At 71.8% G+C, this 27,200-nt stretch overlaps 1 protein-coding gene across 7 annotated transcripts; it reads left to right on the forward strand.

The window, feature by feature from the left end:
* Positions 1 to 67: 67 nt before the first annotated feature.
* Positions 68 to 25,514, forward strand: HCFC1 (host cell factor C1). Of its 7 annotated transcripts, none has more exons than XM_050927171.1 (27): positions 68 to 166; positions 2,237 to 2,445; positions 3,979 to 4,127; positions 4,503 to 4,663; positions 5,905 to 6,113; positions 7,504 to 7,588; positions 7,657 to 7,763; positions 8,645 to 8,824; positions 10,225 to 10,578; positions 10,752 to 10,912; positions 10,983 to 11,180; positions 12,201 to 12,425; positions 13,184 to 13,291; positions 13,796 to 14,015; positions 14,282 to 14,424; positions 14,527 to 14,665; positions 14,740 to 14,960; positions 15,078 to 17,265; positions 17,468 to 17,613; positions 18,045 to 18,441; positions 18,950 to 19,285; positions 19,762 to 19,880; positions 20,803 to 20,940; positions 21,266 to 21,451; positions 23,389 to 23,686; positions 24,317 to 24,380; positions 24,664 to 25,514. In XM_050927171.1, the coding sequence occupies exons 2-27, from the start codon at positions 2,253 to 2,255 to the stop codon at positions 24,701 to 24,703; spliced, it is 6,765 nt and encodes a 2,254-aa protein (XP_050783128.1). In that variant the 5' UTR covers positions 68 to 166; positions 2,237 to 2,252; the 3' UTR covers positions 24,704 to 25,514. The 7 variants fall into 7 exon arrangements, with proteins under 7 accessions (XP_050783128.1, XP_050783129.1, XP_050783125.1 ...); XM_050927172.1 differs by lacking the exon at positions 68 to 166 and adding an exon at positions 235 to 330; XM_050927168.1 differs by lacking the exon at positions 68 to 166 and adding an exon at positions 1,446 to 1,638.
* The last annotated feature ends 1,686 nt before the right edge of the window (positions 25,515 to 27,200 follow it).

Here is a 27,200-nt window from a genome sequence, read left to right on the forward strand (position 1 = left end):
GACATCATATCCGGGTCGTAGAGGCGCAGCCATCTTTCGTCTGGTGTGGAGGAGAAGGGTCCAAAATGGCGGCTCCCAGGGGGCTGGCATTCGCAGCCTTCCCACGCCGCGGGTAGCTCTCCTGCCCCGCCCGTGGCGACTGGAGTCCGTGCACCGCTGCGCACAGGTATTATTGTAGGCCCTTTAAACGTTCGGTCGCGTAGCAACGGCAGCCGGCCACTTCGGCCGCCATCTTGAGCAGCCACCTCCGGGTAGGAGGTGGTCGCCATCTTGAAAAACGGCCACATCCACGCACTTAGGCCGCCATCTTGGAAAACAACTAACATCCGGGTAAGTAACAGCAAGGCGTCATGTTCTGGCCTTCTGGAGGGGGGGGGTGCATCCGGGTACCTGAGGGGTGGGGCGGCTGCCGCCATCTTGTTTCGCTCCTGAGCAGGGAGCGACATCCGGGCATTTAGGGAGGGCGACATCTTGGGTCCCTTTTGACGACGGTCGCCATCTTGGAGGTTTCTTGGTCAGACCGCCCAGCGAGTCGCCATCTTGTATACGACCAGGTGGGGGCGGCTACATCCGGGCATCCACGGGCCCGCCATCTTGGAGCGCGCTACTGCATCCGGGCATCGAGGGGGCGCCCGTTGGGGCTACGGCACATCCGGGCACTGAGACGGCGGCCATCTTGGAGAGGGCTTGGGCCGAGCCGCCTTCATCCGGGGACTTGAGCGGCCGCCTCTGGGCGCTTGGGGAGACGCCATCTTGGGCAGCGCTCTGCCCGCGGCGGCTCGGCCGCCCGTTTCTGCTGGCGCCATTTTGAACCGGCCTGAGGGGAGGGGGGGGCTGCTCCCATACAGCGCCGAGCCCTCAAATCCCAACGGCTACGGGGCGCGCGCCAGCATGGCGGCCCCCAGGGAGCGCGGAGCCAAGATGGCGGCCCCCAGGGAGCGCGCCGTACAGCGGGGCGTGGGGGAGGGGCGGGGCAGGGCAGAGGCCCCAGGGCGGGAAACTGAGGCACAGAGCAGCGCTTGACGGGGGGGCCTCTGGGTTCCGGAAATAAAGAGGCCGGGGGGGGGCGTCTCCTTCCGTGCGATGGCGCCTGTGCCGGGCGGGGGCGCTTCCTGGCCAAGCCGAGCTGGACTTGGGCCCTTGTGTGTCGGTGTCTGTGTCCGGCTCCGGGGGGTGGGGGGGGAGGTGCTGTAACGCCCCGACGGGTCTGTCCGTTCGCGCCAAGCAGAGAGCAGCGCCCGGCCGGAGCTCTCAGCCCCCGGGCCGCCGGGGCCGCTGCCTAGGAGCCCGCGGGGGGGGCTCCCTCCCCAGCCGGGTATCGGCGCGGGGGGTGACATGTCTCCTCTCCTGCCGCCCAAGCTGGCGGCGCCCCTCCCTGCCGTACGGCGCTGCATGGGGGGGCCTGTCCCGCCGCCCAAGATGGCGGCGCCCTGCGCGCGCCCGCCCCAAGATGGCGGCGCCCAGTGGGAGGAGTCCGTACGGCGCGCCGCGCCCCGCCCCGCCCCCCCGCCCGCGGCCGAGCCGGGCAGGAGGCAGGAAGAGCGGCTCCCCGCACGCAGCAGGCGCAAGATGGCGGCTCCCAGGGCGGCGTGAAGGCGCCTGGCGTCCGGCAGCCGCTTCCCGCCCCCGTCCGGTGCCGTGGGCCGGGGCCGGGGCGAGGCGGGCTGGGCTGCGCCGCGGGCCGGGCCACGGGGGCGGCGCGCGCGGGGCCGGGGCCGCCGGGGGGAGGGGAGGCGCCTTCGCCGCCGCCGCCATTTTCCCCCGGCGGCTCAAGATGGCGGCTCCCAGGGCCGGGCTGGGGGGGGGGGCGGATACTGCCCCCGGGCTGGGGGAGGGGGAGGGGCGGATACTGCCCCCGGGGAGGGGGAGGGGCGGATACTGCCCCCGGGGCTGGGGGAGGGGGAGGGGCGGATACTGCCCCCGGGCTGGGGCTGGGGGAGGGGCGGATACTGCCCCCGGGCTGGGGGAGGGGGAGGGGCAGGGGCAGCTGCCCTCATCCTACGGGTGGGGAAGGGGCAGTTGCCCTCAGCCTACGGGTGGGGGAGGGGCGGAACTGCCCCAGGCTAGGGGTGGGGGAGGGGCAGTACCTGCCCTGAGTCTACTGGAGGGGGAGGAGCAGGGGCAGAAACTGCCCCAGGCTAGAGGTGGGGGAGAGGCATTTATTTGCCTGGAGGGTGGGGACCAAGAGGGCTGTCATTCATAGACCCCTCACCTAACCCCTGCCCCCCCATTGCAGGACAGCGAGAGGGGCCATGGCAGTGGCCTTGCCCCCGGCCCCCAGCGGCCCCGCGCTCCTGCAGCCCCGCTGGAAGCGGGTGGTGGGCTGGTCGGGCCCCGTGCCCCGGCCCCGCCACGGGCACCGCGCTGTGGCCATCAAGGAGCTGATCGTCGTCTTCGGGGGCGGGAACGAGGGCATCGTCGACGAGCTGCACGTCTACAACACAGGTGGGGGGCGACCCTGGGGGGTCCCGGCCCCTCCTCTCTGTGTGGGTCACCCCCCACCCCCAGTCAGGGGCCGTTTTCTGTCTGCATCTGTCTTGCCACTGGGCATGGTGCCCATGTTACCCGGGGGGGTGAGCCATGCCCCATAGCTATAAGGGGGGGCTCTGAGGACACTGCCCCCCGGCATGTGGTGGCTGTTGTGGGGGGGCATGTAGGACAGGGTCACCCCTCTCTCCAGCCATCAGCTGGCAGCTCCCCCCCCGTGACACTTGGCGGCAAAACCCTCCTCTGCCAAATTCAACTTTCAAATGCTGCCGCGGTGGCTCTAACCTTGGTCTGCCCGTGGGCGAGGGGGGAGGGTGCTGGGGGGGGAGCCTGCCTGTGGGGGAGGGGAAGAGGGTGCTAGGGGGGAGCCTGCCCAGGGGGAGGAGGAGAGGGCGCTGGGGGAGGCACGCCTACCCCGGGGGTGAGGGGGAGCACCAGGTGCTTCAGGGGTCTGGGGATTGTGGCAAGCGGGGGTGTCTGGGGGGGGTGCTGGGTTGGTGGGGGAGGGGTCTGCTGTAAATCCATCCCCCCACGTTTTCACTAAGTGGCTTTCTGAGTCGGGTGTCAGCCCCCCACCCCCACCCCACACACATCAGCTTCTCGTTGTGTTCATCTCTGAGAGAACCCAGGAGTCCGGGCTCTAACCATAACCCTGGTTCCCCTCCCAGAGCCAGGAGAGAACCCTGGAGTCCGCCCCCCCCACCCCCATTGTCGCACTGTTGTGGGGTTGGCTCTAGAGTCTCGTTCAGGAAGCTGCTTGCCAGGCGGCTCGTTTGCCCACAGCCCAGGCGGCGGGGGGGAAGCAGAGGGTTGTGGGTAGGGCTGGGGCGGGCAGGACTTCTGGGTTCTCTGCCGCAGGCTCCCTGTGTGACCATGGCTAAGTCCCTGCCTCAGTTTCCTTGTCTGGGATCCAGGGGCAACGATGAGCTGTTCGGGCTGCCCCTGCTTGTCGCTCTGCAGTGTCCAGTGCGACGGGGTCACCCCAATGTCAGCCTGCCCCGGATGCCTGGGTTCAACCCTCCCCGCTGTGAGCTCTGCCCTCCCCCCTTTCCCAGATGCCTGGGTTCAACCCTCCCCGCTCTGAGCTTTGCCCTCCCCCCATTCCCGGACACCTGGGTTCAACCCTCCCCGCTCTGAGCTCTGCCCTCCCCCCTTTCCCAGACGCCTGGGTTCAACCCTCCCCGCTCTGAGCTCTGCCCTCCCCCCTTTCCCGGACGTCTGGGTTCAGCCCTCCCCGCTCTGAGCTCTGCCCTCCCCCTTTTCCCGGACGTCTGGGTTCAGCCCTCCCCGCTCTGAGCTCTGCCCTCCCCCCATTCCCGGATGCCTGGGTTCAGGTGGGGGTGTTTGTTTTGCACCTTGGGAGTCTGCGGGGGAGGGGGGCTGTGAAGGGGGAAGAGGGCAACCCTGGACAATGGGGGCAACTTGCAGGCTGGACTTTCCGTCCAGCCTCCCCACCCCCGCCGCCACTCATGCCCCACTTGCCCCCTTCAGCCACCAACCAGTGGTTCATCCCAGCCGTGCGGGGCGACATCCCTCCCGGCTGCGCCGCCTACGGCTTCGTGTGCGACGGCACCCGGCTGCTGGTCTTCGGGGGCATGGTGGAGTACGGCAAGTACAGCAGCGACCTCTACGAGCTGCAGGTAGGGCCCGGACGCCAGGGTTCTGCCCAGGGGGGCGGGGAGCCAGCACTCCTGGGTTCTGCCCTGGCTCTGGGAGGGGAGCGGAGGGGAGGGGGGGCTGGTGGTTAGAGCAGGGGGGCTGGGAGCCAGGATTCCTGGGTTCTCTCCTGGCTCTGGGAGGGGAGTGAGGGCTGGTGGTTAGAGCAGGGAGGCTGGGAGCCAGGACTCCTGGGTTCTGCCCTGGCTCTGGGAGGGAAGTGGGGGTGGCTGGGAACCAGGACTCCTGAGTTCTCCCCAGCTCTGGAGGGGACTGGGGGCTGGGTGGGGTGTGCAGGAGTGGGGGGCAGTGGGGCTGCATTGCAATGAATCCCCCGTCGCTGGGACCCCCCCTTGCAGGCCAGCCGCTGGGAGTGGAAGAGACTCAAGGCCAAGACCCCCAAGAACGGGCCGCCCCCCTGCCCCCGCCTGGGTCACAGCTTCTCGCTTGTGGGCAACAAGTGCTACTTGTTTGGGGGGCTGGCAAATGACAGCGAGGACCCCAAGAACAACATTCCCAGGTGAGCGATCACCAGGACGCCTGGGTTCTCTCCTGGCTTGGCGGGGGGGGTGTTGCCAGGACGCCTGGGTTCTACCCCGGCTGGTGGGGGAGGGGGAGGCGTCAGGTGGGTTAGAGTGTCCTCGTCCACCCAGGACGCCTGGGTTCTCTCCCGGCTGGGCTGGGAGGGGGAGCTGTCAGGTGGGTTAGAGTGCCCTCCTCCATCCCGGACGCCTGGGTTCTCTCCCGGCTGGGGTGGCAGTGGGGAGCTGTCAGGTGGGTTAGAGTGCCTTCCTCCATCCCGGATGCCTGGGTTCTCTCCCGGCTGGGCTGGGAGGGGGAGCTGTCAGGTGGGTTAGAGTGCCCTCCTCCAGCCAGGACGCCTGGGTTCTCTCCTGGCTGGGTTGGGAGGGGGAGGTGTCAGGTGGGTTAGAGTGCCCTCCTCCATCCCGGACGCCTGGGTTCTCTCCCGGCTGGGGTGGGAGTGGGGAGCTGTCAGGTGGGTTAGAGTGCCCTCCTCCATCCCGGACGCCTGGGTTCTCTCCCGGCTGGGGTGGCAGTGGGGAGCTGTCAGCTGGGTTAGAGTGCCCTCCTCCAGCCAGGACGCCTGGGTTCTCTCCTGGCTGGGTTGGGAGGGGGAGGTGTCAGGTGGGTTAGAGTGCCCTCCTCCATCCCGGACGCCTGGGTTCTCTCCCGGCTGGGGTGGGAGTGGGGAGCTGTCAGGTGGGTTAGAGTGGCTTCCTCCATCCCGGACGCCTGGGTTCTTTCCCGACTGGGCTGGGAGGGGGAGCTGTCAGGTGGGTTAGAGTGGCCTCCTCCATCCCGGACGCCTGGGTTCTTTCCCGACTGGGCTGGGAGGGGGAGCTGTCAGGTGGGTTAGAGTGCCCTCCTCCATCCCGGACGCCTGGGTTCTCTCCCGGCTGGGGTGACAGTGGGGAGCTGTCAGGTGGGTTAGAGTGGCTTCCTCCATCCCGGACGCCTGGGTTCTTTCCCGACTGGGCTGGGAGGGGGAGCTGTCAGGTGGGTTAGAGTGCCCTCCTCCATCCCGGACGCCTGGGTTCTTTCCCGACTGGGCTGGGAGGGGGAGCTGTCAGATGGGTTAGAGTGCCCTCCTCCATCCCGGACGCCTGGGTTCTGTGCCTGGCTGTTGGGAGAGGCTGCTCTCTAGCTGTGCGAGGTGGAAGTGCAGGTCACTGCTCTGTCCCGGATCCCTGGGGATGGGGGGAACTTGTGCCCCCCCCACGAGCCCACATCCCCCCGCAGATACCTGAATGACCTGTACATCCTGGAGCTGCGCCCGGGCTCCGGCGTGGTGGCCTGGGACATCCCCATCACGTACGGGGTACTGCCTCCGCCCCGCGAGTCCCACACCGCCGTGGTGTACACCGAGAGGGACAACAAGAAATCCAAGCTCGTCATCTACGGGGGCATGAGCGGCTGCCGCCTCGGCGACCTCTGGACACTGGACATCGGTACGGCCGCCAGGACGCCTGGGTTCTCGGGGGGATGGGCTCGGGGGCTGGAGCCAGGACATGGGGGGTTGGGTTCTCCGCCGGTTCCGTGGGGGGCTGGAGCCAGGACGCTGGGGGGCTGGGTTCCCACTGGCTCTGTGGGGGGCAGGAGCCAGGAGGCTGGGGGTTGGGCCGGGGGGACTGGAGCCAGGACCCTGGGGGGCTGGGTTCCTGCTGTCTCTGGGGTGGGCACGGGGGGGGCGCGGGCCAGGGGGACTGGAGCCAGGACCCCGGGGGGCTGGGTTCCCGCTGGCTCGGGGGGGGGTGCAGGGTGGGCGCAGGCCGGGGGTTGGGCCGGGGGGACTGGAGCCAGGACCCCGGGGGGCTGGGTTCCCGCTGGCTCTGGGGGGGGGGCGTGGGGGGCGCAAGCCGGGGGTTGGGCTGGGGGGGCTGGAGCCAGGCTGCTGGGGGGCTGGGTTCCTGCTGGCTCGGGGGGGGGGCGCGGGCCGGGGGTTGGGCTGGGGGGGCTGGAGCCAGGACCCCGGGGGGCTGGGTTCCCGCTGGCTCTGGGGGGGGTCGTGGAGGGGCGCAGGCCTGGGGGCTGGGTTCCCGCTGGCTCTGCGGGGGCCGTGGGGGGGGCGCAGGACGAGGGTTGGGCTGGGGGGGGCTGGAGCCAGGACCCCAGGGGGCTGATTTCCCGCTGGCTCTGTGGGGGGGGCGTGCGGGGGCGCAGGCTGGGGGTTGGGCTGGGGGGTTGTGTGCCTGCTGGCTCTGGGGCGGCCGCGGGGGGGCGCAGGCTGGGGGTTGGGCTGGGGGGGCTGGAGCCAGGACCCCGGGGGGCTGGGTTCCCGCTGGCTCTGGGGGGCTGTGGGGGGGGCGCAGGCTGGGGGGCTGGGTTCCCGCTGGCTCTGGGGGGGGCGCGGGGGGGCGCAGGCCGGGGGGTTGGGTTCCCGTGGCTCTGGGGGGGCCAGGGGGGCGCAGGCTGGGGGTTGGGCTGGGGGGCTGGGTTCCCGTGGCTCTGGGGGGCTGTGGGGGGGCGCAGGCTGGGGGGCTGGGTTCCCGTGGCTCTGGGGGGCTGTGTGGGGGCGCAGGCTGGGGGGCTGGGTTCCCGTGGCTCTGGGGGGGCCGGGGGGGCACAGGCCGGGGGGCTGGGTTCCCGTGGCTCAGGGTGGCCCGGGGGGGCTCAGGCCGGGGAGCTGGGTTCCCGTGGCTCTGGGGGGGCCGGGGGGGCACAGGCCGGGGGGCTGGGTTCCCGTGGCTCAGGGTGGCCCGGGGGGGCTCAGGCCGGGGAGCTGGGTTCCCGTGGCTCAGGGGGGCCGGGGGGGCTCAGGCCGGGGAGCTGGGTTCCCGTGGCTCTGGGGGGGCCGGGGGGGCGCAGGCCAGGTCTCAGGGTGTCTGTTCTCCTCCCCAGAGACCCTGACGTGGAACAAGCCGAGCCTGAGCGGGGTGGCGCCTCTCCCCCGCAGCCTGCACTCTGCCACCACCATTGGCAACAAGTAAGCCCCCCCCCATCCCCGAGCCCCCCCCGCCCCGTGGCGCAGCTCTGACCCCCTCCTCCCCCCAGGATGTACGTCTTCGGGGGCTGGGTGCCCCTCGTCATGGACGACGTCAAAGTGGCCACGCACGAGAAGGAGTGGAAGTGCACTAACACATTGGCCTGCCTCAATCTGGGTAAGGGACCCCCCCGTACCCCTCCCAGAGCCCCCCGGCTCCCCTGTCCCTGCACCAACACGCTGCGTGCCTCAGCCTGGGTAAGGGACCCCCCTGTTCCCCCCTAGAGCCCCCCAACTCCCTTGTCCCTGCACCAACACGCTGCCTGCCTCAGCCTGGGTAAGGGACCCCCCTGTTCCCCCCTAGAGCCCCCCAACTCCCTTGTCCCTGCACCAACACGCTGCCTGCCTCAGCCTGGGTAAGGGACCCCCCGAGCCCCCCCAGAGCCCCCCAGCTCCCTTATCCCTGCACGAACACGCTGCCTGCCTCAGCCTGGGTAAGGGACCCCCCGAGCCCCCCCAGAGCCCCCCAACTCCCCTGTCCCTGCACCAACACGCTGCCTGCCTCAGCCTGGGTAAGGGCCCCCCCAGAGCCCCCCGGCTCCCCCGTCCCTGCACCAACATGCTGCCTGCCTCAGCCTGGGTAAGGGCCCCCCCCAGAGCCCCCCGGCTCCCCCGTCCCTGCACCAACACGCTGCGTGCCTCAGCCTGGGTAAGGGACCCCCCTGTTCCCCCCTAGAGCCCCCCAACTCCCCTGTCCCTGCACCAACACGCTGCCTGCCTCAGCCTGGGTAAGGGCCCCCCCAGAGCCCCCCGGCTCCCCCGTCCCTGCACCAACATGCTGCCTGCCTCAGCCTGGGTAAGGGCCCCCCCCAGAGCCCCCCGGCTCCCCCGTCCCTGCACCAACACGCTGCCTGCCTCAGCCTGGGTAAGGGCCCCCCCTGTGCCCCCCCAGAGCCCCCCGGCTCACCCGTCCCTGCACCAACACACTGCCTGCCTCAGCCTGGGTAAGGGCCCCCCTGTGCCCCCCTGCTGGAACCAGACCCCGACCCCTCCCCACAGACTCCATGGCCTGGGAGCCCATCCTCATGGACACACTGGAGGACAACATCCCGCGGGCCCGGGCGGGGCACTGCGCCGTCTCCATCAACAGCCGCCTCTACATCTGGAGCGGGCGCGACGGCTACCGCAAGGCCTGGAACAACCAGGTGTGCTGCAAGGACCTCTGGTACCTGGAGACGGGTGAGTGCCGGGCTGCGGGGGGGGCACGGTGCAGCCAGCCCGGCCCGGAGAGCCGGGGGAGAGGGGGGAGAGCCGGGTCCCCGGGGGGGGGCGGGCGGGCGCGCTGAGAGCCGGGTCCCCAGGGGCGGGCGGGCGGAGAGCCGGGTCCCCGGAGGGGGGGAGGCCGCGGGCGGAGAGCCGGGTCCCCAGGGGCGGGAGGGCGGAGAGTTGGGTCCCCGGGGGGAGGGGGCGGGCGGGCGGAGAGCCGGGTCCCCGGGGGGGGGGGGGGGGCGGGCGGGCGGAGAGCCGGGTCCCCGGGGGGAGGAGGCGGGCGGGCGGAGAGCCGGGTCCCCGGAGGGGGGGAGGCCGCGGGCGGAGAGCCGGGTCCCCGGAGGGGGGGAGGCCGCGGGCGGAGAGCCGGGTCCCCGGGGGGGAGGGGGCGGGCGGGCGGAGAGCCGGGTCCCCGGGGGGAGGGGGCGGGCGGGCGGAGAGCCGGGTCCCCGGAGGGGGGGAGGCCGCGGGCGGAGAGCCGGGTCCCCAGGGGCGGGCGGAGAGCCGGGTCCCCGGGACAAGGGGGCGGGCGGGCGGAGAGCCGGGTCCCCAGGGGCGGGCGGAGAGCCGGGTCCCCGGGGCAAGGGGGCGGGCGGGCGGAGAGCCGGGTCCCCAGGGGCGGGCGGGCGGAGAGCCGGGGCGAGGGGGCGGGCGGGCGGAGAGCCGGGGCGAGGGGGCGGGGAGGGGGCGGGCGGGCGGAGAGCCGGGTCCCCGGGGGGAGGGGGCGGGCGGGCGGAGAGCCGGGTCCCCAGGGGCGGGGAGGGGGGGGGCGTGCGAGCGGAGAGCCGGGGGCTGGGGGCCGTAGTGGCCGCTTACAGGTGGAGAGCCGGGTCCCGGGGGGGGGGAGCAGAGAGCCAGGGGCTGGGGGGCGTGGAGGCCGCTCGCAGGCGGAGAGCTGGGTCCCTGGGGGTGGGGGGAGCATGCGGGCGGAGAGCCGGGTCCCGGGGGGGGGGCGGAGAGCTGGGGGCAGGGAGGCGGGGGAAGGCCGCGGGTGGAGAGCCGGGTACCCTGGGGGGGGCGGGCAGGCGGAGAGCCGGGTCCCCGGGGGGGGGGGCGGGCAGGCGGGGAGGGGGGGGCAGGCGGAGAGCCGGGTCCCCGGGGGCTGGGGGAGGCCACGGGCAGAGAGCTGGGGGCACGGAGGGGGGAAGGCCGCGGGCGGAGAGCCGGGTCCCGGGGGGGGGCGGGCAGGCGGGGAGGGGGGGGCAGGCGGAGAGCCGGGTCCCCGGGGGCTGGGGGAGGCCACGGGCACAGAGCTGGGGGCACGGAGGGGGGAAGGCCGCGGGCGGAGAGCCGGGTCCCCGGGCGCATGGGGCTGGGGAGATGCCTGGCGGGGGCAGGCTCCAGCTTCTTACCCCCCCCTCTGCCCCCAGAGAAGCCCCCGGCCCCCTCCCGGGTGCAGCTGGTTCGGGCCAACACCAACTCGCTGGAGGTGAGCTGGGGCTCGGTGCCCACGGCCGACACCTACCTGCTGCAGCTGCAGAAGTACGACATCCCGGCGGCCGCCTCGCCCGCCCCCGCCCCGGTGCCCTCCGTGCCTGCCAACCCGCCCAAGAGCCCCGCCCCGGCCGCTGCCGCGCCCGCCCCGCCCGCCAGCCAGCCCCTGGCGCAGATGGGCATCACTCTGCTGCCCCAGGCCGCCGCCCCCACGCCCACCACCACCATCCAGCTGCTGCCCTCCGTGCCCGGCACGCCCCTGCCCGTGGCCAGCCCCGCACGCACGCAGGGTGAGTGGGGCAGACTCCTGGGGGGGACGGGGGGGCTTGGACTCCCTTTGAGGGGGTGACCGGACTCCCAGGGGCGGGGGAGCAGGGGCCCAGCTTCCTACTGGGGGGATGGGCAGGGCCCATTGCGGGACAGGGGTCTCACTGCCCCTCTCACGCTGCCCTTGCCCTGGCAGGTGTCCCGGCCGTGCTGAAGGTGACAGGCCCCCAGGCGCCCCCAGGGCCCCCCCTGGTGACGGTGCGCTCAGCTGGACAGGCGGGCAAGGCCCCGGTGACAGTGACCTCGCTGCCGGCCGCCGTGCGCATGGTGGTGCCCACGCAGAGCACGCAGGGCACGGTAAGTACCCTCTGCCGGTGGGTCCGGGTCCTGCCGCGGGGCGCCCCTGACCGCTTCCCTCTGCCCCCAGGTGATCGGCAGCAGCCCCCAGATGAGCGGCATGGCCGCCCTGGCAGCCGCCGCCGCCGCCACACAGAAGATCCCCCCCTCCTCCACGCCCACCGTGCTGAGCGTGCCAGCTGGCGCCACCATCGTCAAGACCATGGCCGTCTCCCCGGGCACAGCCACGCTGCCCAGCACCGTCAAGGTGGCCTCTTCCCCCGTCATGGTAAGAGACGCCCTGCCCTGGAGCCGGGGGGAGAACCCAGGAGTCCTGGCTCCCAGCCCCCCCCCCCACACACACACTCTGACCCACCAGCCCCCACTCCCCTCCCCGAGCCGGGAGAGAACCCAGGAGTCCTGGCTCCCAGCCCCCCCCACACACACACTCTGACCCACCAGCCCCCACTCCCCTCCCCGAGCCGGGAGAGAACCCAGGAGTCCTGGCTCCCAGCCCCCCCCTGCTCTGACCCACCAGCCCGCACTCCCCTTCCAGAGCCGGGAGAGAATCCAGGAGTCCTGGCTCCCAGCCCCCCCCTGCTCTGACCCACCAGCCCGCACTCCCCTCCCAGAGCCGGGAGAGAACCCAGGAGTCCTGGCTCCCAGCCCCGCCCTGCTCTGACCCACCAGCGCCCACTCCCCTCCCCGAGCCGGGAGAGAACCCAGGAGTCCTGGCTCCCAGCCCCCCCCCCCCACACACACACTCTGACCCACCAGCCCCCACTCCCCTCCCCGAGCCGGGAGAGAACCCAGGAGTCCTGGCTCCCAGCCCCCCCCACACACACACTCTGACCCACCAGCCCCCACTCCCCTCCCCGAGCCGGGAGAGAACCCAGGAGTCCTGGCTCCCAGCCCCCCCTGCTCTGACCCACCAGCCCGCACTCCCCTTCCAGAGCTGGGAGAGAATCCAGGAGTCCTGGCTCCCAGCCCCCCCCTGCTCTGACCCACCAGCCCGCACTCCCCTTCCAGAGCCGGGAGAGAACCCAGGAGTCCTGGCTCCCAGCCCCCCCCTGCTCTGACCCACCAGCCCGCACTCCCCTTCCAGAGCCGGGAGAGAACCCAGGAGTCCTGGCTCCCAGCCCCGCCCTGCTCTGACCCACCAGCGCCCACTCCCCTCCCCGAGCCGGGAGAGAACCCAGGAGTCCTGGCTCCCAGCCCGCTCACTCTAACCCACCAGCCCCCACTCCTCTCCTGGATCCAAGGAGAGAACCCAGGCATCCTGCTAAGGGTGCCCGTCTCCCTGCACCAGGTGAGTAACCCAGCCACACGCATGCTGAAGACGGCAGCAGCCCAGGTGGGCACCTCAGTGTCATCCACGACAAACGCGGCCACGCGACCCATCATCACTGTGCACAAGTCGGGCACGGTCACCGTGGCACAGCAGGCCCAGGTCATGACCACCGTGGTGGGTGGCGTCACCAAGACCATTACCCTGGTGAAGAGCCCCATTTCCGTGCCAGGGGGCAGTGCACTGGTAAGTGCCGGGGGGCGCGAACCCCGGAGTCCTGGCTCCCAGCCCCCATTCCTCTAACCACTAGACCCCACTCCCCTCCCAGAGCTGGGGAGAGAACCCAGGCATACTGGTTCCCAGCCCCCCCTGCTCTAACCACCAGCCCCCACTCCCCTCCCAGAGTCAGGAGAGAACCCAGGCGTCCTGGCTTCCCGCCCCCCCTGCTCTAACCGCCAGCCCCCATTCTCCTCCCAGAGACAGGAGAGAACCCAGGAGTCCTGGCTCCCAGACCCGTCCTCTCCCTGAGCTGGGGGGTGCTCCAGGTCTCCCAAGGGCCCCAGCTCACCTGCTGCAGGGTGGGGTCCAGGTGTAACAGTTGTTTGGGGGCTGTGCTGGGAGGCGCCTCTTGTCACGGAGTGGGCAGGCAGGGCCCGGCCCCCCTCTTCCTGGGATCCCCGGGACCCAGCCAGCCAGTAACACAGCAGGGTTATTAGCCAGCAGGAACATGGTCCCAAGCAGAGCGCACGGGTACAACCGGGACCCCCCTGCCTGGTCCCTGGGGGGCAGGGACCTCAGACCCCCCATTTGGGGTTCCCTGCGTTTCACTACCCAGCCCAAAACAGAGTCTCTCTTCCCCTCCGCCCCACCCCCTTGCTCAGGTAACTCTCAAGTCAAATCACCCCCTTGCTCTTCCCGCTCCCCTTCCTACTGCATGTCACCTCTCTCCCAGAATGCTGTGGGGCGGGGGCATGGGGGGGCACTGCTCATGGCGCTCTCTCCAGCAGATCTCTAACCTCGGCAAAGTGATGTCGGTCGTGCAGACCAAGCCGGTGCAGACCTCGGCCGTGACCGGCCAGGCATCCAGCGGCCCCGTCACCCAGATCATCCAGGTGAGCGCATCCTCGCACGGGGGGAGGCAGCGCTGGGAATGGGACCCAGGAGTCCGGGCTCCCAGCCCCCCCTGCTGTAACCCACCAGCCCCCACTGCCCTCCCAGAGCCGGGAGAGAACCCAGGAGTCCTGGCTCCCAGCCCCCCTGCTCTAACCACCAGCCCCCACTGCTCTCCCAGAGCTGGGAGAGGCCAGGAGTCCTGGCTCCCAGCCCCCATTCCTATCCCTGAGCTGGGGAGAGAACCCAGGAGTCCTGGCTCCAGCTCCCCCACTCTGACCTGCGAGGCCCCACTCTCCTCCCAGAGCCGGGAGAGAACCCAGGAGTCCTGGCTCCCAGCCTCCTTGCTCTAACCACCAGCCCCCACTCCCCTCCCCGAGCTGGGAGAGAACCCAGGAGTCCTGGCTCCCAGCTCCCCCACCAGTAGAGACAGGAGTCCTGAGTGCTCTGCTCTCGGGGGTGGCAAGTTGCATTAACCCTTTCTTGCCTGCTCCGTGCTCCCCCAGACCAAGGGCCCCCTGCCAGCGGGCACCATCCTGAAGCTGGTGACGTCAGCGGATGGGAAGCCCACCACCATCATCACCACCACACAGGCGGGCGGCGCCGGCCCCAAGCCCACCATCCTGGGCATCAGCAGCGTCTCGCCCAGCACCACCAAGCCGGGCACCACCACCATCATCAAAACCATCCCCATGTCGGCCATCATCACCCAGTCCGGGGCCACGGGTAACGGCCAGCCCGCGGGGGGAAGGACTGGGGGGTCACCCGCGGGCGCTGGGGGGGGCTCACCCGTGGAGGGGAGAAGGGCTGGGGCTGTGTGCAGGGGGTTGGGGGGTATGACCCAGAGACATCCCTCACTGGCTGCTCTAGGGGACAGGGCTGGTATTTGATCTGGGGGGGACCTTGCCAGGGAGCGGGACAAGGGGGCTCCGTGGCCATGGGGCTGCCCTGGAGATCTGCACTGACCCCCTCCACCCCCCGGCTCCCTTCAGGTGTGACCAGCAGCCCTGGGATCAAGGCCCCCATCACCATCATCACCACCAAGGTCATGACCTCCGGCACGGGCGCCCCCGCCAAGATCATCACGGCAGTGCCCAAGCTGGGCACGGCCCACGGGCAGCAGGGCGTCACGCAGGTGAGCAGGGGCTTTGGGGGCGCCAGGGCGGCCAGGGGCTTGCCCCCGCCCCGGGGCCTGCCCCCACCGCGGCCTCACCACCTCTCTCTCCTCTCCTGGCAGGTGGTCCTGAAGGGTGCACCTGGCCAGCCCGGCACCATCCTGCGCACTGTGCCCATGGGCGGCGTGCGGCTGGTCACGCCCGTCACCGTCTCCGCGGTCAAGCCCACCGTCACCACGCTGGTGGTGAAAGGCACCACGGGTAAGGGGGCTGGGCGAGGGCTGGGCTGGGCTGCAAAGCCGGCTCGGGCACTGACTGGCTCTCCCTCCCCCCAGGTGTCACCACCTTGGGCACCGTGACAGGCACCGTCTCCACCAGCCTGGCTGGCGCAGGGGGCCACAGCACCAACGCCTCCCTGGCCACGCCCATCACCACGCTGGGAACCATTGCCACCCTGTCCAGCCAGGTGATCAACCCGGCCGCCATCACCGTCTCTGCCGCCCAGACCACCATGACGGCCGCCAGCGGGCTGGGCACGCCCACCATCACCATGCAGGTATGGGGGGGCGCCAAACAGAGGGAGGCGGTGGGGGGCAGGGCTGGGGGCTGGGAGGGGCAGGGGGCCGTGGGACACGGGCCCAGCCCCTCACCCTGCCCGTCTCCCGACCCCCAGCCCGTTTCTCAGCCCACGCAGGTGACGCTGATCACAACGCCCAGCGGGGTGGATGCCCAGCCGGTGCACGATCTGCCGGTCTCCATCCTGGCCTCGCCCACCACGGAGCAGCCCACGGCCACGGTGACTATCGCTGACGTGGGGCAGGGCGACCCACAGCCTGGCACCGTCACCCTGGTGTGCTCCAACCCGCCCTGCGAGACCCATGAGACCGGCACCACCAACACTGCCACTGCCACCGTCGTGGCCAACATGGGCGGCCTGACCCAGCCTGTGCACTTTGTGTGCGAGGGCCAGGAGGCTGGGCAGCCCAACGGCGGGTTAGTGCGCGTCTGCTCCAACCCCCCATGCGAGACGCACGAGACAGGCACTACCCACACGGCCACCACGGCCACGTCCAGCATGGGCGCCGGACGAGTGTGCAGCAACCCCCCGTGTGAGATGCACGAGACGGGCACCACCCACACGGCCACCACGGCCACGTCCAGCATGGGCGCCGGACGAGTGTGCAGCAACCCCCCGTGTGAGATGCACGAGACGGGCACCACCCACACGGCCACCACGGCCACGTCCAGCATGGGCGCCGGACGAGTGTGCAGCAACCCCCCGTGTGAGATGCACGAGACGGGCACCACCCACACGGCCACCACGGCCACGTCCAGCATGGGCGCCGGACGAGTGTGCAGCAACCCCCCGTGCGAGACGCACGAGACGGGCACCACCAACACGGCTACCACGGCCACGTCCAGCATGGGCGCCGGAAGAGTGTGCAGCAACCCCCCGTGCGAGATGCACGAGACGGGCACCACCAACACGGCTACCACGGCCACATCCAGCATGGGCGCCGGACGAGTGTGCAGCAACCCCCCCTGTGAGATGCATGAAACAGGCACCACCAACACGGCTACCACAGCCCGGTCGCTCATGGGCCGGGGGCAGCCAGATGGGGGCCTGGTAGCCCCACCCAACCCACCGTGCCAAACGCAGCACACCAGTGCCACCGTTACCACGATGTCGGCAAAAGCTGGCGTGCCCACAGAGCAGCCGTGCAGTGCCAGGATGGGAAATCCCCCCTCGGCGGTGCCTAGCACCAACACACAATCCCCGGCGCCAGGTGGCCGGCCCTGTGAGGCTCACCAGACCCACACCACCAACACCGCCACCACGGCCCGGTCGCTCATGGGCCGGGGGCAGCCGGACGGTGGGCCGGGGGCAGCTGAGAGCCCCCCATGCCAAACCCAACAGACTTGTGCCACTCACACAACCATGTCAGCCAAAGCAGACGTGCCTACGGAGCAGCCATGCAGCGTGATGATGGTTGCACCGGACACGGAGGCCGGGCACCGAGCACATGTCAATGACTCTTGTGAGATGGGTGCCACAACCAAGTCGAGCATGGGCACTGGGCGAGCGTGCCCAGAGCTCCCATCTGAGACGCACGAGACGGGCACCACCACCACAGCCACATTGATCATGGGCGCCGGGCGAGTGTGCAGCAAGCTCTCGCGCGAGACACACGAGATGGGCACCACCACCACAGCCACGTTGAACATGAATGCGGGGCGAGCGTGCAGCAACCCCCCGTGTGAGACACACGAGACGGGCACCACCAACACGGCCACCACATCCACATCCAGCATGGGCGCCGGACCAGTGTGCAGCAATCCCCCGTGTGAGACGCACGAGACGGGCCCCACCAGCACAGCTACCACGCCCGCGTCCAGCATGGGTGCCGGGCGAGTGTGCAGCAACCCTCCGTGCGAGACGCACGAGACGGGCACCACCAGCACAGCTACCACGGCCGCGTCCAGCATGGGTGCCGGGCGAGTGTGCAGCAACCCCCCGTGCGAGACACACGAGACGGGCACCACTAACACGGCCACCACGGCTACATGTAACGTGGGGACGGGTCAGGCTGAGGGGGCCCAGCACGCCCCTGCCAGCGCGCCCTGCGAGACGCAGCCCACTGTGGCCACCGGCACCACCATGACGGCCAGCATGGGGAGAGCAGGGGCCGAGCCCCTCTCCCCTGCCCCCTTGGAGACCGGGGGGGCAGGGCCTAGCCAGCCCCAGTCGCCTCCCACAAACCCAGCCCCACGCGTCTGCTCCAACCCCCCCTGTGAGACCCACGAGACGGGCACAACCCACACGGCCACCACTGTGACTTCCAGCATGGGCGCCAACCACGGTGAGCACGAGGGGCAGGGCATGGGGCCCTTCTCCTGATCCGCCCCGTGGCTGGGAATGGGGCGCAGGGCCTGTCCGGGGGAGGGTGGGGCCGGGAATGGGGCGTGGGGCCTGTCCTGCGGGGGAGCGACTGGGAGTGGGGTGCGGGGCTTGTCCTGCGGGGGGTGGGGGGGCTCCTAGACTGATCTCTGCCCCCCTTTCAGACCAGCCGCCGGGTGCCAACGGGCAGGGGCAGCCTGAGGGGGCGCCGGGCGAGGCCCCCGCCAGCCCCAGCAGCGTCTCTGCCACGCAGCCCCGTGCTGTGACCACCGTGACCCAGGCCACGCCCACGCCGGGCCCTGCCGTGCCGGTGAGAGCGGGACCCCCGGCAGTTGCTGGAGGGGGGCGGGGGCTGGGGGCCGGGACACCTGGTTCTCTCCTGGCTGGGCGTGGGGGGCCTGGGAGCCCAGACGCCTGCGTTCTCCCTTGGCTCGGGCTGGGGGGCCTGGGAGCCCGGACGCCTGGGTTCTCTCCTGGCTGGGCGTGGGGGGCCTGGGAGCCCGGACGCCTGGGTTCTCTTCTGGCTGGGGTTGGTGGGGCAGGCAGCTCGGACGCCTGTGTTCTCTCTTGGCTGGGCGTGGGGGGCCTGGGAGCCCGGACGCTTGGGTTCTCTTCTGGCTGGGGCTGGTGGGGCAGGCAGCTCGGACGCCTGGGTTCTCTTCGGGCTGGGGCTGGTGGGGCAGGGAGCTCAGAGGCCTGGCTGGGACCCCCGAGTGCTGCATTAACATCCCCCCCCCGCAGAACATCTCGTCGCTGGCAGAGACCCCCCCAGAGGAGCCAGCACCGACCCCCTCAGCGGAGCCCCCGGCACCCCCTGGCCCGGAGCCAGCGCAGCCAGAGCCACCGGCCGAGCCCCCGGCACCGCCACCACAGCACCCCGCGCAGGGCCCCCTGGCGCCTGCCCCGGCCCCCCCTGCCGGCCCCCCGGCGCCCGCCCCTGAGGGGGAGCCGCTGGCCCTGCCCCAGGAGCTGCTGGCCGAGGGGCAGCCGGGAGCCACCCTGCTGGTGACGGGGCTGACGCCCGAGGAGCTGGCGGTGACGGCGGCTGCCGAGGCCGCGGCCCAGGCCGCAGCCACCGAGGAGGCCCAGGCCCTGGCCATCCAGGCCGTGCTGCAGGCGGCCCAGCAGGCCGTGCTGGGTGAGTGCCCCCCCGGGACCCCCCCTGGCCTCTGCTGGGACCCCCACCCTGCCCCCTTGAACCCCCAGGCCCTGTCCTCCATCCTCTGACCCTGTCACCTGCTGGGACCCGCGGCTCTGCACGCCCTGGCCACCCGGGCTGTGCTGGGTGAGTGCCCCCAGGCCCTGGCCACCCGGGCCATGCTGCAGGCGGCCCAGCAGGCCGTGCTGGTGAGTGCCCGCACCCCCTTCCCCCCAGCCCCCGGGACCCCAGGCCCTGTTCTCCATCCTCTGACCCTGTCACTTGCTGGGACCCGCGGCTCTGCACCCCCTGGCCCTGGCCACCCGGGCCGTGCTGCAGGCGGCCCAGCAGGCCGTGCTGGTGAGTGCCCCCGCCCCCCTCCCCCCACCCCCCCCGGGACCCCAGGCCCTGGCCACCCGGGCCGTGCTGGTGAGTGTCCCTGCAGCTCCCCAGGCTGCAGCCTGCGCTCGCGCCCCCCAGGCCACCAGCTGAGCCGTCTGCCTTGCAGGTGCAGGGGAGCCCCTGGAGCCGGGCGAGGCGGGCGCGGGGCCAGCAGAGCTGGGGGCGCTGGGGGGCGAGGGCGCCGAGGGGCAGCCCACACCCATCCCCATCGTGCTGACGCCACAGGAGCTGGCCGCCCTGGTGCAGCAGCAGCAGCAGCTCCAGGAGGCCCAGGCGGCGGCCGCGGCCGCATCCCAGCAGCCCCACGGTGCCCCCCTGCCCACCGAGGGCCTGGCGCCCGCCGACAGCCTCAACGACCCGGCCGCCGAGAGCAACGGGCTGAGCGAGCTGGCCAGCGCTGTGAGCAGCACCGTCGCCCTCCTGCCCTCTGCGCCCAGCGAGGGTGAGTGCGCGCAGGAGACGGGACGCCGGGGTTCTCTCCCGGCCGCGGGGGGGCAGGACGCCGGGGTTCTCTGCCGGCCGCCAGGGGCGGGGTTCTCTGCCGGCCGCGGGACGCCTGGGTTCTCTCCCGGCCGCGGGACGCCTGGGTTCTCTCCCGGCCGCGGGACGCCTGGGTTCTCTCCCGGCCGTGGGGGACGTCTGGGTTCTCTCCCGGCCCCGGCCGCGGGGGGCGCGGGACGCCTGGGTTCTCTCCCGGCCGCGGCCGCGGGGGGCGCGGGACGCCTGGGTTCTCTCCCGGCCGCGGCCTCGGGGGGCGCGGGACGCCTGGGTTCTCTCCCGGCCGCGGCCGCGGGGGGCGCGGGACGCCTGGGTTCTCTCCCGGCCGCGGCCGCGGGGGGCGCGGGACGCCTGGGTTCTCTCCCAGCAGGGTTGTGCGGGGGGCCGGGTGCACTCAGTGACCCTCTGCTCTTCCTTCAGGCCTGGCTCCAACCAACACGTTTGTGGCCCCGCAGCCCGTGGTGGGGCCCAGCCCAGCCAAGCTGCAGGCAGCCGCCACCCTGGCTGAGGTGGCCAATGGCATTGAGTCTGCCCCCCTGGTGAGGGGTGGAGGGGGTGTGCCATGGGGCAGGGGCTGGGGGGAGCTGGGAGGATGAGCCTTGGGGGTTCTGAGCCATGGGGCAAGATCTGGGGGGGATCTGGGAAGATGAGTATGGGGGGGGGTCTGAGCCATGGGGTTGCAGGGAGCTGGGAGGATGAGCCTTGGGGGGTCTGAGCCATGGGGCAAGGTCTTAGGGGATCTGGGAGGATGAGGCGGTGGGGGGCTGAGCCATGGGGCTGGGGGGAGCTGGAAGGATGAGGCGCTGGGGGCCTGAGCCATGGGGCTCGGGGGAGCTGGGAGGATGAGGCGTTGGGGGGCTGAGCCATGGGGCTGGGGGGAGCTGGGAGGATGAGGCGGTGGGGGGCTGACCCATGGGGCTCGGGGGAGCTGGGAGGATGAGGCGCTGGGGGGCTGAGCCATGGGGCTGGGGGGAGCTGGGAGGATGAGGCGGTGGGGGGCTGAGCCATGGGGCTCGGGGGAGCTGGGAGGATGAGGCAGTGGGGGGCTGAGCTATGGGGCTGGGGCTGGGGGGAGCTGGGAGGATGAGGCGGTGGGGGTCTGGGGGGAGCTGGGAGGATGAGGCGGTGGGGGGCTGAGCCATGGGGCTGGGAGGATGAGGGGGTGGGGGGCTGAGCCCTGGGGCTGGGGCTGGCGGGAGCTGGGAGGATGAGGCGGTGGGGGGCTGGGGCTGAGGGGAGCTGGGAGGATGAGGCGGTGGGGGGCTGAGCCATGGGGCTGGGGCTGGGGGGAGCTGGGAGGATGAGGCAGTGGGGGGCTGAGCCATGGGGTTGGGGCTGGGGGGAGCTGGGAGGATGAGGCGGTGGGGGGCTGAGCCATGGGGCTGGGGCTGGGGGGAGCTGGGAGGATGAGGCGGTGGGGGGCTGAGCCATGGGGCTGGGGCTGATCCCTCTGCCCCCCAGAAGCCGGATCCCTCGGCGCAGCCCCCGAAGCTGCTGGTGAAGAGGGAGAACCAGTGGTTCGACGTGGGCGTCATCAAGGGCACCAACATGATGGTGACCCATTACTTCCTGCCCCCCAGCGACGCGCCCCCCAGCGACGTGAGTGTCCCCCCCCAGCGAAACCCCTCCCCCCGCTGTGCTGTGCCCCCCGTCCCACCCCGCCCCCCACCAGTCTGTGTGCGTGCGCCTCGCGCCAGCCCCTCGGCCCCCCGACTCTGGGCCCCCCCCAGCCCCAGCCCTCAGCCCCCCTGACTCTGACCTCCCCCCCCCGCCAGCCCCAGCCCTCAGCCCCCCTGACTCTGGGCTCCGCCCAGGACGACTCGGGCACCATCCCCCCCCTCAGCCCCAGCGCTCGGCCCCCTGACAATGGACCCCCCCCCGCCAGCCCCAGCGCTCGGCCCCCCTGACTCTGGGCTCCCCCCAGGACGACTCGGGCTCCGTCCCCGACTACTCGCAGCTGAAGAAGCAGGAGCTGCAGCCGGGCACGGCCTACAAGTTCCGGGTGGCCGGGCTGAACGCCTGCGGGCGCGGCGCCTTCTCCGACATCTCCGCCTTCAAGACCTGCCTGCCCGGCTTCCCGGGCGCGCCCTGCGCCATCAAGATCAGCAAGGTGGGTGCCGCGCCGACCTGCCCCCGGGCCCCCCGGCCGCCGACCTGCCCCCGGGCCCCCCGGCCGCCGACCTGCCCCCGGACCCCCCCGGCCGCCGACCTGCCCCCGGACCTGCCCCCGGCCGGCCCCGGCCGCCCACCTGCCCCTAGCCCCCCCCGGCCGCTGACCAGTCACCGACCTGTTCCCAGCCCCGGCCGCCGACCTGCCCCCGGCCGCCGACCTGCCCCCGGACCTCCCCCCGGCCGCCGACCTGCCCCCGGACCCCCCCGGCCGCCGACCTGCCCCCAGAACCCTCTGCCCCCGGACCCCCCCGGCCGCCGACCTGCCCCCAGAACCCTCTGCCCCCGGCCAGCCCCGGCCGCCGACCTGCCCCCGGCCAGCCCCGGCCGCCGACCTGCCCCCAGACCCCCACCGGCCGCTGACCAGTCACCGACCTGTTCCCAGCCCCGGCCGCCAACCTGCCCCCAGAACCCTCTGCCCCCGGACCGGCCCCCGGCCGCCGACCTGCCCCCGGACCCCCCCGGCCGCCGACCTGCCCCCAGACCCCCACCGGCCGCTGACCAGTCACCGACCTGTTCCCAGCCCCGGCCGCCAACCTGCCCCCAGAATCCTCTGCCCCCGGCCGCCGACCTGCCCCCGGACCTGCCCCCGGCCACCGACCTGCCCCCAGAACCCTCTGCCCCCGGCCGATCCCGGCCGCCGACCTGCCCCCGGACCCCCACCGACCTGCCCCCGGCCGCCGACCTGCCCCCGGCCGCCAACCTGCCCCCGGACCCCCACCGGCCAGTCCCGGCCACCGACCTGCCCCCGGACCCCCACCGGCCGCCGACCTGCCCCTAGACCCCTCCCGGACCCCCCCCGGCCGCCAACCTGCCCCCAGAACCCTCTGCCCCCGGCCGGTCCCGGCCGCCGACCTGACCCCGGACCCCCACTGACCTGCCCCCGGCCACTGACCTGCCCCCGGCCGCCGACCTGCCCCCGGACCCCCCCGGCCGCCGACCTGCCCCCGGACCCCCCCCGGCCGCCGACCTGCCCCCGGACCGGCCCCAGCCACCGACGTGCCCCCGGACCCCCCCCGGCCGCCGACCTGCCCCCGGACCCCCCCCCGGCCGCCGACCTGCCCCCGGAACCCTCTGCCCCTGGCCGATCCCGGCCGCCGACCTGCCCCCGAACCCCCACCGACCTGCCCCCGGCCACTGACCTGCCCCCGGCCGCCGACCTGCCTCCGGACCCCCACCGGCCGGCCCCGGCCGCCGACCTGCCCCCGGACCCCCCCCGGCCGCCGACCTGCCCCCAGAACCCTCTGCCCCCGGCCGGCCCCGGCCGCCGACCTGCCCCTAGCCCACCCCGGCCGCCGACCTGCCCCCAGCCGCCGACCTGCCCCCAGACCCCCTCAGCCGGCCACCGACCTGCCCCCAGACCCCCCCCAGCCGCCCACTGACCTGCCCTTGGACCACCCAGCCCCGGCTGCCAACCTGCCCCCAGACCCCCACTGGCCACCGACCGACCTGCCCCCGGACCCTCCCCGAAACCCCTCCGCTGACCTGCCCCTGGACCCCCGCTGGCCGCCCACCAACCTGCCCCCAGACCCCCCCTGGCCGCCCCCGGACCCCTCCACCGACCTGCCCATGGACCTGCCCCCGGCCGCCCACCGACCTGCCCATGGACCTGCCTCCGGTCTCCTGGACTCCTCTGCTGACCTGCTCCCTTCACTGCTGCCCCCCCGCCAGTCACCGACTTGCTCCCAGCCCCCCCGGGCCCGGCCGCTGACCTGCCCCCTTCACCCCTGGAACCTCCCCCGACCTCCCCCCTTCACCACTGCCCCCCCTGCCAGCCACCGAACTGCCTGCAGCGCCCCCGGCCCTGGCCGCCGACCTGCCCCCTTCACCCTGTGTGCCCTGGCCGGTCGCCCCCCTCACGCCGGCTGCCCCCCGCAGAGCCCCGACGGGGCCCACCTGACGTGGGAGCCGCCCTCGGTGACCTCGGGGAAGATCGTGGAGTACTCGGTGTACCTGGCCATCCAGAGCGCCCAGGCGGGCGAGCCTAAGGGCGCGGCGCCCGCCCAGCTGGCCTTCATGCGCGTGTACTGCGGGCCCAGCCCCTCGTGCCTGGTGCAGTCGGGCAGCCTGGCCAACGCCCACATCGACTACACCACCAAGCCGGCCATCATCTTCCGCATCGCCGCCCGCAACGAGAAGGGCTACGGGCCCGCCACGCAGGTCCGGTGGCTGCAAGGTGAGCGGGGCGGGGGGCCGGGCCCGTTGGGGGGCGGGCTGGAGAAGGGCTAGGGGCCCGCCACGCAGGTCCGGTGGCTGCAAGGTGAGCGGGGCGGGGGGGCGGGCTGGAGAAGGGCTAGGGGCCCGCCACGCAGGTCCGGTGGCTGAAAGGTGAGCGGGGCCGGGGCCGGGCCCGTTGGGGGGCGGGCTGGAGAAGGGCTACGGGCCCGCCACGCAGGTCCGGTGGCTGCAAGGTGAGCGGGGTGGGGGGCCGGGCCCGTTGGGGGGCGGGCTGGAGAAGGGCTATGGGCCCGCCACGCAGGTCCGGTGGCTGCAAGGTGAGCGGGGTGGGGGGCCGGGCCCGTTGGGGGGCGGGCTGGAGAAGGGCTAGGGGCCCGCCACGCAGGTCCGGTGGCTGCAAGGTGAGCGGGGTGGGGGGCCGGGCCCGTTGGGGGGCGGGCTGGAGAAGGGCTATGGGCCCGCCACGCAGGTCCGGTGGCTGCAAGGTGAGCGGGGTGGGGGGCCGGGCCCGTTGGGGGGCGGGCTGGAGAAGGGCTACGGGCCCGCCACGCAGGTCCGGTGGGGGCGGGGGGCTCGGGCGGGGGGCGATGCTCCCCACGGCACTAACCCCCCCTCTCTGGTGCTGCAGAGTCCAGTAAGGACGGGGCCGTGGCCAAGCCGGCCAGCAAGCGGCCGCTCTCCTCCCCCGACATGTGAGTCCCCGGGGGGCACTGGGGGGGAGGGGAGATGACAGCTGCACTTGGCTGGGGGGCCGGCCCCAGGGCTCTGTGGGGCCCCCACAGGGTGGGGGGGACACTCCGGGTGTTGTACTGGTCCGGGGGGGGGGGGGGCTGCCCCAGGGAACTGTGGGGTCCCCATAGGGTGGGGGAGGACACTGGGTGCTGTACTGGTCCCGGGGGTGGGGGGGGTGGGGGTCACTGGTTCCAATGGCAGCCTGGTCAGCTCTCACCCCTCCTTTGTCCCCCCCCCCCCCAGGAAATCTGCTCCAAAGAAGCCCAAGGCCGACGGGCAGTGAAGGAGGCGCCCCCCTTGGCACCGGCCCCCCGCACCCCGAGCTCGCCAAGGAAAGCACATTTCATTGGGGCCTGGGGGGGTCACTGAACTGTGCTCCCCCCGACCCTTGGCTGCAGGGGGGGCCAGGCACCCCGGAGTCTGGTTTGCCGGGGGGGCACTGGGGTTTTTTACATGTTGCAGTTGCTGGAATGAAGTTCTTGTGCCCCCCTGCTGTCGGGGGGGGGGGCTGCAGGTTGGGGGGTGCCCCTCCCCCCAGCTCTCACCGCTGTACAGACCCCCCCCGTCTCCCCTGTAGTGTCCGAGTCGTAGAGGAAAGGGGGAGCTGTAGCTGTTGTGAATAGCAGGTCCCCCCACAGGCGTTTGGGGGGGCCCTAGCTTGACCCCCCCACCCTGAATCGGTGCCGCTGTCTCCTGCCTTGTGGCGGGGGGACTCCTGTCTCCTGCCCCCCCCTTGGAAAAAAAAACTTTTGTATAAACCATGTTCTTTTTTTTAGGAAAAGAAGGAAAACAGAAAAAAAAACCTAAGGGGGGAGGGGCTGGTGGCCCCCCCGGGGGCGGGGGCAGGGACAGGTTTAAATGCCACCTAAGCAATTAGTCCATTGGGTCAGTGATGGGGGGTCCGTGTGTCTCCCCCCATTGTGCCCTCCCAGTAGACATTCCATGGGGGGTGCCCTCTGGTGGCTGAGGTGGGGTGGGCAGCCCCCCAGCCCCCCATCTTTTGTATTATAGTGTATCTCGCTGTGGCCCCCCCGTGCTCGTCTGTCGGTTTGTGGATTTTCAACAATTAAAGACATTTTTGAAGTAAAGAGAAACCTGCAGTGTTTCCTGGGGGGGGGGCGTTGGGTCCCTGTCCGGCGGGGGGGTGGGCCCTGCTATGGGGGGGGCTGGAGGCGCGGGCCCTGCTATGGGGGTGCTGGAGGGGGGGCGTTGGGTCCCTATCCAGCGAGGGGGCAGGTCCTGCTATGGGGGGGGCGTTGGATCCCTATCCAGCGGGGGGGGCGGGCCCTGCTATGGGGGGGCTGGAAGGGGGGTGTTAGGTCCCTGTCCGGCGGGGGGTGGGCCCTGCTATGGGGAGGGCTGGGGGGGATTGTACTTAAATTTCTGCCCCGGGTCTTTCAGGGAGAATGAGGCAAAAGGTCCCATCAGTGATACAGGTGTCAATTTACCCTGTGTCATATGCGGGGGTGTGTGGGGGGAGAGTGTGCGTACACACACACACACACACTCATGCACAGACACACTCATACACACACAGACGCACGCACTCACAGACATGCACACTCATACACCCGCACGCACTCGCACACTCATACACCCACACCCACATGCACTCGCACACTCATACACCCGCACACACTCATACACCCACTCACACTCACTGATACGCACTCACGCACTCATACACCCACTCACACTCAGTGATAGACACTCAGACACCCACATGCACTCACACTCAGTGATACGCACTCACACTCATACACCCACTCACACTCACTGATACGCACTCACACACCCGCACCCACTCACACTCACTGATACGCACTCACACACCCGCACCCACTCACACTCACTGATACGCACTCACACACCCGCACGCACTCACACTCACTGATACGCACTCACACACCCGCACGCACTCACACTCACTGATACGCACTCATACACCCGCACGCACTCACACTCACTGATACGCACTCATACACCCGCACGCACTCACACTCACTGATACGCACTCATACACCCGCACGCACTCACACTCACTGATACGCACTCACACACCCACACCCACTCACACTCAGATACACACTCACACACACGCTGAGCTCCAGTTCATCTGCAGACTTGACCCCATGAGCTGAGGACTGAACAGCCTGTGAGGGGCTCGGCAGCCGCTTCTCCCCGGCGGGGTTCACACCAGCCGCTAGCAGGGGTCTCCCCCCCCCACCAATGGAGCTCGTAAGCGCCAGCCCCGGGACCCCCCCGCGCGTCCCACCGGCCGGGGCTTCGCCCGAGAGCTTCCGCTCCGCCCTGGCTCCGGGACCCCCCCGCGCGTCCCACCGGCCGGGGCTTCGCCCGAGAGCTTCCGCTCGGCCCCGGGACCCCCCCCGCGCGTCCCACCGGCCGGGGCTTCGCCCGAGAGCTCCCGCTCGGCCCTGGCTCCGGGACCCCCCCGCGCGTCCCACCGGCCGGGGCTTCGCCCGAGAGCTCCCGCTCGGCCCCGGGACCCCCCCGCGCATCCCACCGGCCGGGGCTTCGCCCGAGAGCTCCCGCTCGGCCCTGGCCAGGGTTGCTGGGCCCAGGCTTCCTTTGGTCCCAGCTTCGCCGGCCAGCGCCGCGTTTTAACGCTTGCAGAAGGGCTCTTGCTCTACCTCTGTAAGGCAGAACTAAACCATTCTTGTATGGAAAGAAAATTAGGGTTTTAAATGCTTAAGAAGCTTCATTTAAAATTAAATAAAATGCAGACCCCCCCGGACCGGTGCCCCAACCCGGGCAGTGTG

The sequence above is a fragment of the Gopherus flavomarginatus genome, chromosome 18 (genome assembly GCF_025201925.1).
Source record: "Gopherus flavomarginatus isolate rGopFla2 chromosome 18, rGopFla2.mat.asm, whole genome shotgun sequence".
NCBI classification, from domain to species: Eukaryota; Metazoa; Chordata; order Testudines; family Testudinidae; genus Gopherus; species Gopherus flavomarginatus.